We start from the raw sequence: 10,212 nt of genomic DNA, 5'->3' as shown, positions 1-10,212 counted from the left end.
GTTGAGTTATTTGTGTGCACCTTGTTGGACCATGCCGCCTCTGTACTTTTCATTGTGTCCCCTGTGGTTGACATACCCTTCATTGACACATTTTTCCTTTCTTCTATTCTCTCAAAAGTTGCTCAAAATATTTGCCAGGTATTCTGCATAGCTCTGGTGTTTGTGACCAACTATCCCATCTTCCACTGCTCTGTACTCCCAAGACTGGGTCTGTGCCCTCCTCGGACCTTTCTGGCACATTTTTATCAGTACATATTGAATTGTTGTACTTTATCCTTTTGTATCATACCACTCATACTTCTTTCCCTCACCTCCAATAGACGTTCACTCGGTGAAGCAGGAATATAGTAGTTTTTCTGTATCAGTGCACAATGCCCAGCACATAGTAGGTAAGGAATACATAATGGTTAAATGAATAAAAATTAAAATGAGTTAATTGATTTACTTAGTTCCATGAAGTTTGATTCAGGGCAGGCCTCAAATCTTTTCACCAGCAAAAGAACTAAGAATAATCTATTATGGAATCTCTGGCCACTAGGACTACTGATGTGATAGAGTTCCTTCAATAAGTAGAAGATAATTCTCATGGGCAGCCTGATCTAATCCACTCCACAATAAGCAGGTAACATGACAAATCAAAACTTTCAAGGGAAAAAGCTGGTACCAATCCCATGATTTTAATATTAGCATTTGGTCTCCATGGTCTATGCTTTTATTGTTTTTTTTTTCCTGTCATGGCATTAAACACGATCCAGATAACTATTTAACATATTTGATCTTCTCTTATTTTAGCTCATAGCCTTAGAAAGGAAAAAAAAACATATTAAAGAGAGGAAATAGAATTTTCAATATGGAAATAAAAATGTTGCAGCAAAGAAATGAGACCACTTTAATTTTTAAACTCAATTGATTATTCTAATTTCAATAGATTTGTCCTTGCCAAACCCTCCTTTTAAAGACATGCCATCTACTTATCTCTAAATTTAAATATAGCTTTTCACAGTTTAGAGTAAACAAAACACAACTGGTAATTACCATTCAAAATTTTATGAATGTGGATGGATTGCTTACAGAATTTAATTAAAATTTGGACTTCTATGCACTAGCTGTATTAGTGGAAGCCTTCTCGAACATATCTTGGGGAATTTGAGTAGAAACACCTTCTAAGAAATCAATGCAGAGAAAAGGGTCCAGAGATATTTTTGTTTTATTTCCCTTGAAAGATTTATCTGTACTTTTGCCATATTTATTACTTAATTTGAATGAGAGTCAAGAAAAAATGCAATTAAAATAATTCCCAAAAGACCATAACATTTATACCAGCAGTCCCCAAATTTTGGCACCAGGAACCAATTTCAAGGAAGACAATTTTTCCATGGACCTAGAGGGGGGATTTAGGGGGCAGGCAGAACTCAGGCAGTGATGGAACTAATGGGGAGCAGCTGTAAATACAGATGTAGCTTGACTTAGTTGCTACTCACCTGCTGTGTGTTCTTGTTTCTAACAGGCCAAGGACTGATAACAGTCCATGGCCTTGTGGGTTGGGGATGGAAGCTTTATACAAAAGAAAAAGTATAAGTGCAACAGGTGACATTTATTTGTAAATGTGCTGCTGACTTAGGATCGTTCCTGTAAGTGAATGCACAAGTACAACTGGGTACAAAGAGGTATTTAAAAGAAAAAAAATAGAAACTAAGATACTGCAGTAGGCAGAATAATGGCCTCCCAGAGATGGCCATGTCTTAACTATTAGAACCTGTGAATGTAATTTGTTACATATCAAATTAAATAAGTTTGCAGATGACATTAAGGTTGCTGATTATTTGACCTTAATAAAAGGAGATTCTTTTGTATTAGCTAGGTGAGCCCAATGGGCTCACAAAGATCTTTAAATAGTTTGGAAGAGGAAGAAGAGGTCAGAGTTAAAGAGAGATTTGAATATATTATGTTCCTGGCTTTGGAGATGAAGGGGCTACCAGTCAAGGAATGCAGATGCCTTCTAGAAGCTCGAGTAGATAAGGCAATGGATTCTGCCTTAGAGCCTCCAGGGAGGAACACAGTATTGCCAACACCTTAATTGTAACCAAGTGAAACTTCCAACCTACAAGACTGTAATACATTTGTGTCATTCTGGTCAATTGTTACAGCAGCAATAGAAAGCTAATACAGGTATGTTGATACAATATAACACTATGAAGTCATTAAAAATGAGAATGCCTGATGATGTAGAAAATATGGCATATCATTAGGTTAGAAAAACATAAAATACCCCATGTAGTAAAATCAAACAGAAAAAGATATGTGTTGTATACATTTTAGATAAAATGTGAAAGATACACTATAAAGTGTTCTTCAGGGTTCCCTATGGATTCTGAAATTTATTTTTCTTCTCTTCTGTATTTCCCAGGTTTTCATGTTTTTTCTAATCATAAGAAAATGTTCAATGTGATGTTAAAAACTGGAGGTAGGTTGCGCTATTAATAGCATTTTATGTCCATTCAAAAAATTTTAAGACAATGAGCTATAATTACTTTACCAGATATCTACATCTCATACGTGCTTTAAAAGATAAACAATGTTATTGTCTACTCACATTTAAAATTTTTTTTCTTCTATAAACCACATATTGAAACCTGGACCACATGAAATTAGAAAAGATTTTGCTACACAAAGATCAATCTTCAAATCATATTTGCAGCATTCATGGTGTCAGGATTAATGACAATAGCAGGATATCACTTATATAGTGTCTAGGACTAAAACTTCAGGTGAATGAACTTTCCTTTGAGTTCAACTGGATAATCCCTTTTATAGGATTCAAATACTGGACCTCATTTATGGAAAATAGTCAAAACCTCCTCCTCTCATGCTTTATGGATTTGATTTTTATTAGTGGTGGGTTTTCTTGTGGCTGTTTACATCTGTAGAGAACATAAAGGAAATTAAACCTAGAGAGCAGGATAAAACTGTGTTTAATAAGTCAAGTGCATTTTGCATAAATTAAGATTTACACAAATAAAACTACTAAAGTTTAGTAGAAAAGCTTGGTTGCAAGACACAGTACAGAAAATAACTATTTAGTATCTGCCAAGCAGAAAATGGCAGCACCAATAGGGTGCGCTCCAGCATCAGGTGTGCTGATGGCCAGCTCTCACCATTTCTGTGCTCTTGGTTAGTTATTTCCCCTTTCTGAGGCTACTTTATAGTATGCAGAGCGAGTATACCAGTATCCTGAGTTTATTGTGAGAAGTAAAGGAAGCAAAATGCATTTCCTTGTGTAAGTGACCCGTAGATGATGGCTACTCTTTCTGAATGCTGATTTTACTGAGTATTGTTATTTAAATTACACAATTTAAGAAGATTCAGTGACTGCTTGTGCTTATGTGCTCTGTGGTAATTTCAAGGCATTTTTTAAGTGTGGTAAAGTAATATGTATGTGACAAGACTGGTACTGTATGAAGAGTTAACTGGCAGAAGTGACAGAAAACTAACAGATCAAATAGAAGTTTCTATCACCTCATTTGAACGAGAATATGAACATCCACTCAGTTTCTCCAAAATACTTTTATAAAGAGCTGTGATTGATCTCGCTATTCTGCTGTGACAGAGTAGGAAAAAAGGACCAGGGTGTTTTTCAGGTACAAGTCATAAAGGAAAAGAAAAAACAGTATTCATACATTTTGCCCTTGACTTGCTTCTCTTGTCTGATTGCTCTGGCTAGGACTTCCAGCACCATGTTGAATAGAAGCAGTGATAGAGGGCAACCTTGTCTGGTTCCAGTTCTAAATGGGAATGTTTTCAATTTTTCCCATTCAGTATGTTGGTGGCTGCGGGTTTGTCATATATGGCTTGTGTCATTTTTTGGTAAGTCCCGTCTATGCTTATTTTGTTATGTTCTTATCATAAAACAGTGTTGTATTTTGTCAAATGCTTTTTCTGTGTCTATTAAGAGGGTCATACGTTCTTTGTGTTTTTGCTGCTATTTATGTGGTGAATTACATTTACAGATTTGTGTATGTTCAACCATCCTTGCATCTTTGGGATAAAGCCCACTTGGTTGTGATGGATTATATTTTTGATAAGCACTTGAATTCAGTTTGCTAGGATTCTGTTGAGAATTTTTACATCTATATTCATAAGTAGTAGTTTTCTTGTTGTATCCTTTTCCTGGTTTTGGTATCAAGGTGATATTGGCTCCATAAAACGTGTTGGGGGAAGATTCTTTCCTTCTTGATGTTGTGGAATAATTTCTGCAGGATAGGCACCAGTTCTTTGTAGGTCTGGTAAATATTGGACTAAATGGTCCAGAACTTTTCTTTTCAGGAAGATTTTTTTATTGCTGCTTCAATTTCAATACTTGGTATTGCTCTGTTCAGGAATTCTATTTCTTCCTAATTGAGCTTCTGTGCTCTCCCAGGTAATGGGAGTCCCACTACCCTTTTACATTGGAATAAATGTATGACGAGCAGAAGACATTGGGTGTTTAATCATTGGTGAGTGGGTATGGGAGATATAATTGCAGATGAAAAATGAAAACAAGAACACCTTGCTGAAACTTACCTTCTCTGCTCCATTTGCTTCATAATCATTAGGAATTTTTAAATTAAATGCTAAATTCAAGCCTGGATGTTAATTTGTAAAATAAAAAAAACTATGTCAGAACCTTCAAATACTATTACAACAAAACCTCAAAGATTTTAAAACTTAAAGCAGGCATGTGCTTCTACCAAGATACTAAATAAGATAATAATTAAAAAAAGCCAGGCTACTCCTGAAGAAAACAAAAAAATAAAAACATTCTTAAATGTATTTAAGTAATCAAATGAAATAGTCTTAGCTTGCTAAATTTTTGAACCCCTTCTTTGGAATAAATTCTTAGATTGAATGTTGAGACCCTGTAGACCTTAGAATATTTTTTGAGAAATAGGTTTGTAGTATCAATTGTGCTAAATAAGTGGGTACAAAATAGCATCTCAGATTTTAAAAGCAAACTGCTAAAAATTAAGCATTCTATGCTTCAGAAAGTTTATAAGGTTTTCACAATCATTGTTTTAACACAGAAATCTGTTTATTAAACCAAACAAAGCAGAGAAAATTATACCAGCCCTCAATTTTTGAATTTTCATTTAAATAAGCAAACTCTAAATCCACACCTTTAAAGATGTTTGTGCATCTATGTATTTCCAAAATACTCATATTTCAATAAGATTTTCACATTATATTCACCAACAGTATCACAAAAGTTCTTTTTTTGTTTACGTAACTGTAAGGAACAGTAATTCTAGAAACACTAGAAGAAAAAAGCATAGCAATGTCCACAGTTACAAGAAAAAGTGCACATTACTTGGTCACAATCACAGTCATTACTTAAAAACTATATGTAACAAGTAGATAAGAAATATCACTGATGCCTTAAACTCATTGTCAAAAACTGAATGACATAAATTTTACATAAAATAAGGCAAATTCAAGAATGCACAAAGAATTGGTAATCCAACAAAAGCTAAATAACAGAAAAAAAGTTGTACAAGGAGCATGAACTAAAGTACTTCTCCCTAAATATTTTAAAAATAGGCTTGCCTCAGTGCACAAAGAAAACACCACTCATGTATCCAACACTATAAAATAATAAGGGCAAAGTATGGGAAATGGGAGGAAAACAGTTCAATGTATGTTGCAGCTGCATCTGCTGAGAGTTTTTTACATTATTTTTAGCTAGAACTGAACATTATACAAATCATATCAGGAGATATAAGCGTCTTTTTTGAAACTTTCTGAAAGAAATGAAAAGTAAAGTACACACAAGAGTGCAAATTTTCAGATTGTCACTTGCAACCTCTTAACATTCAGTCATTTACATCCAGTTGCTGCTAGACAGATGCCTGCAGAAAGCAGCTCTAAGAAACCAAAATGTGATTTTTTTTCCAATGATATGTCTTTTTAATATTAAAAAATTCTGTGATGAAAACTGTTACAGTAAAGCTGCAATGGTGAATGGGGTTTTTGAGATCAGCATGGGTGCAGAAATGCAGGCTTCTCTTGGAAGTAGTTCCTGATGTGACGATTTAAAGAACGTAGGCAAGGGTTTTTTCCAGCATCAAGTGTTGTTTTTGTAGAAAGAATTTGGAAAGAGGAGAAGGCAAAGGGATGTGGAAAAGGTACTTACAGTAGATTTTCAAAACAGTTTTCTTTTAGGACCTATGAAAAAGTTACCAAAGTAAAAATGACAATTTTGAATGAAAAACAAGTTTTCTTTTTATAAAAATTACATTTTTTAAAATACAAGATCCTTTTCATTGTTGTTATATCCTGGTAGCAACAAGAAATTTGGCTTTTTTTTTTTTTTTTTTTTGCCAGAGACTTCAGCTTTCAGTCCAATGAGTCAGTAGCAAATTCCACTAATATTTCAGTTGGATCTTGAACTATCTTTTATACCACAAGCTTCTTTTTTTATCCTTGAGTTAAGAATATACAGCCTTTTTCCTCCTGATATTTATGCTGACACACTAAAACAAAAAGCAATAGGCTGGACACATTAAAGTATCTCGAGTACTTCAGAGGTCAGAGTTCCTTTGAAGCACCTTAACACATCACTTTATGGATCAAGGACAATGTGGCATAATGGAAGTATTTCTCTTAAGAGACTTTGTAGTAAGACCAGAAGTATCTCTGCTGGGAAATCAAAATGTCATTAGTGGAAACTGCAAATTTAGACCTCAGTGAATGTGGTTGTCATTTGACTCAGTTCTGTTGTAAAATGAGATTTTCCAGTTCATCTGCAGAACGCAATAAAAATGCAGCTGATTCTCGATATCCTGCAACAAGCTGTCTCACAGCATTGATTTCAGTTGGACTCAGCTGGGGTCTGGAGTTTGAACTGCTGGAGGATCCTGAGCTGGTCGCCAACTGCCTCTTCATGCTGAGATCAGTGGGTCCTAGGGAAAAAATCATAACAAAATCAGACATGAATAATTTTTCTAGCACCTTGGATGTGAGCACTCCATGAATTAATTCAACAGTGATTTATTAAGTCTTTCATGAGAAGCTAGTGATATCTTTAGTCAAATACATCTACTCTCAGAATAAAGAACACTGTGATGCTGAGTGGCTGTGGATTTCTCTCTGACCAGCCTCTGGTAATCACCTCTTACCATGGAAAGATGGTGACAATCTTCTTTGACCATGTGCTTTTTGGAAAATTCAATTTTAAGTCTGTCTTCCACATGTTGGAGAAGTCTCTCATAGCAGCATAAAATGATGGGAATTACAAACATTTTTCATTTGCTGCATTCATTTACGGAGATCTTAAACCCTACCTATACATAATTTTTAAAAAATCCTAGATTGTGATAATACTGACTCTAGAGTACATATTAGTCAATTTAGCAAGGAGGAGACTGAGGGACTTTAGTAACATGTTTAGAGTTTGACAACTTAAATGGCACAATATGAACTTAAAATTTGCTTTAAATGAAAAAATATCTAACATTTGCTTAAAAAGTATAGTAAGTGATTAGTATATAAACAGTACCACAGACAAACTAGACTTTTGGAATACTGCACAAAATACATTCATGTACCAAAACCTTTATTGCTTACATATTTAAACCAAATCTGGTAGGTCGTCTTCTAGAAAACATCTTTATAATTTTTAATTCAGAAATTTGCATAGAGAAGATACTTCAATAATTTTTAGATTAAGGTTTTATTATGCATCTAAGTGTTCACTTTTATAGTTCTTATCTTTCATTAAACATTTATTATAATTATTAAATCTGCAGTATTACATTTAAAATCCTTGAATTAAATATTACTAAGCATATAACTAAATGAATGCTCCAAAACTGTAATGATTCCCTAACTTAAACCTTTTCAGATAATGCTTTGCTTTAGTTCACAAAATGGATAGCATGTTATTTTATCCTTCTGGTTCTCCTTGAGGCATGATGGAGACAGGTCAAGATCCAACCCCTTCCACCCTCAACAAAGGAGGCAGATGTCCCAGGAGAGGGAAATAGCTTTATTTGGAATTTAATTAGAGCAGAGACAAGACTAGCACACAAGAACTCTGACATCTGAGAGAACCTTCTTTCCACTTCTGCACTGGCCTTATAAAGCTTTGAATTTTTTCAGCAAGAGTTAGCTTCCATTTGTTCTGCTATTTACAAAATCATGAGTCTGACATGACAAGAGAAAAGGGAAAGATGTGGGATATCACATTAACAAACAGGAATTACTGAATCTGTTTTTAAGCAAATCATTAACAGCATCTAGTTTATTTGAAAACTTCTGAATGTATTTTTTAAAAATATTTTAAACAATATAACAGTGGTTCTGGTCTCTGAATAAATCCACCTTAAATTTTGTTTCTCTTTATATTTTAGAAGTCCTTTAGGGGATGTCATGATTCTCAAAGTCAGAGACCTATTAACTGGAGAATACAATGAAAGGCTCACTAACAGCTGCATATTCTTCAAATAATTCACGTATATAATTCAGCTCATCAATGACTGGGGAAAATGTTCATCCAAAATTTCCCTTTTAAGAAGTATTTTTAAAAAAATTCTTGGAGGGCAGAGCAAGATGGCAGATGAGAATAACCGCCAGCCAGAGTGTCTCTTCCAAAAAAGCCAGATTTTAGAGGAAAGTGGAAGAAATAAGCAGACAAGCATACATTACATGAGGGTTGGAAGGAGGGGTACCTGAGACTATGGGAGACTCCATGGGAGGAGGCTATATAGGAGATCTGGAAGAAGAGAGCCCCCGAGAAGCTTGGAGACCAGCGACAAGGGTAGGTGGAGCAGTTAACTTTCCCCTCCCTTGCATCTCGGATTGTTGGATTGTTGGTGAGCTCCCCCGTGGTTGAAGAGACCAGCAGACACCAGCCCAGAGATGGTTGCTACCAGTGAGCGGTAAACCTCTTGTGGATGCAGCACCAGGCTCCCAACTCCATCAGGGCAATCCTCACACACAGACCCCAGCTGCTGAGCAGGTACCATAATGCTTCATTCTTCCCTTCCCTTTCCGTGGCTGCAGAGAGAAAAATTAGCCACCACCCGGAGGCATCTCCAGGGAACGGGACCTTTCATTTTGGAAAAGGTCAGCAGACTGAGGGGCTACTCAGACTGTGAGTTCCCTACCCGCCAGCCCTCCCAGGTTCTGCTGGCCTGGTGACTCCAGGAGAACAGAGCAGATCCTGAAGCTGAGAGACACTGACCCAGCTTGGGAACCCGCTGGGTGACTTGGGACAGGTACTCCTCTCCCTGGTGGGGTCAGGGTTAAATTCTGGGGCCCAGGGGTCAGACCTGCGGACCAGATCCTGGACATAGGTCTCACATTGCCCTGGGGCACAGAAGAGATATTTGTGAACAAGCCTAGTAAGTTATGTGTGCCTTCAAGGCCAGATCAGCATGTTTGAGGGGCAACCCTCCTCCCACAGGAGGGCCATGTGCCCAGACCACTATCCCGCAGAGGGACACTCCCGGCTCACAACACAGCCAGGGGAGACCCGCTGGCGTGAGGTCCTGCCTGCTGGCAGAGGCCCAGGAGAAGCCTCAGAGTGGGGAAGGGTGGGAAGGAGTGAAACCTGTTCCAGATTGAAGGTCTCAGACAGTCCCACCCCCAACACACAGACTTTCCAGCTGAGTGGGACCATTCTAGCCCCTCCCTGACAGCTTTGCCCAGAAGAGAACAGACCTTTGACCCCTGCTAACAGCATCTGTGGTGCTTGAGGGCAGGCTTACCAAACCCAGCGATACCCAGACATACTCCTCGACCTGCCCTCACTGAAGTAGAGAATAAGAACACACTTGGAAGTCCCAGGGCCACATGCCCCACAAGAGTGCCTCTCCAGAGGAGTAAGACCTGGTTACAGGACTCAAAAATGACACTGCAGCTTGCTCCTCCCAGCAAGCACCACCTTCTGACAGGGAGGTCATTCTGCACCCTTTTACTGCATCTACTGACTCATTATACAGGGAGTGGTCAAATCTCATACCCAAACAGACTAAACAGGGCATGTTCATTATCCAAATGCAAATCTAAAGGTAAGAAATCAGCAAAAGAACAATGGAAGTATGAAAAATAAAACAGAAAGCACACCCCTAAAGAGGAACACCAGCTCTATAGAAATAGATATCAACCTAAGTCAGAACACTAAAATGACAGAAAAAGAATTTCTAACATGGATTGTAAGAAAACTCAATGACATGC

The 10,212-nt window shown here is 37.1% G+C and overlaps 1 protein-coding gene across 7 annotated transcripts in view; it reads right to left on the bottom strand.

The window, feature by feature from the left end:
- Positions 1–5,049: 5,049 nt before the first annotated feature.
- NOL4 (nucleolar protein 4) overlaps positions 5,050–10,212 on the bottom strand; it is a 347,440-nt gene continuing 342,277 nt past the window's right edge. For all 7 annotated transcript variants that reach the window (XM_012782596.3, XM_075993566.1, XM_075993562.1 and 4 more), the window contains one exon: positions 5,050–6,935. In XM_012782596.3, the coding sequence (XP_012638050.1) occupies positions 6,742–6,935 (194 nt within the window). In that variant the 3' untranslated portion in view covers positions 5,050–6,741. The remainder of the gene's footprint in view (positions 6,936–10,212) is intronic.

The sequence above is a fragment of the Microcebus murinus genome, chromosome 17 (genome assembly GCF_040939455.1).
Source record: "Microcebus murinus isolate Inina chromosome 17, M.murinus_Inina_mat1.0, whole genome shotgun sequence".
Lineage (NCBI taxonomy): Eukaryota > Metazoa > Chordata > Mammalia > Primates > Cheirogaleidae > Microcebus > Microcebus murinus.
Note: the sequence above shows the minus strand (reverse complement) of the source record. Positions and strands in the feature narration are given on the sequence as shown.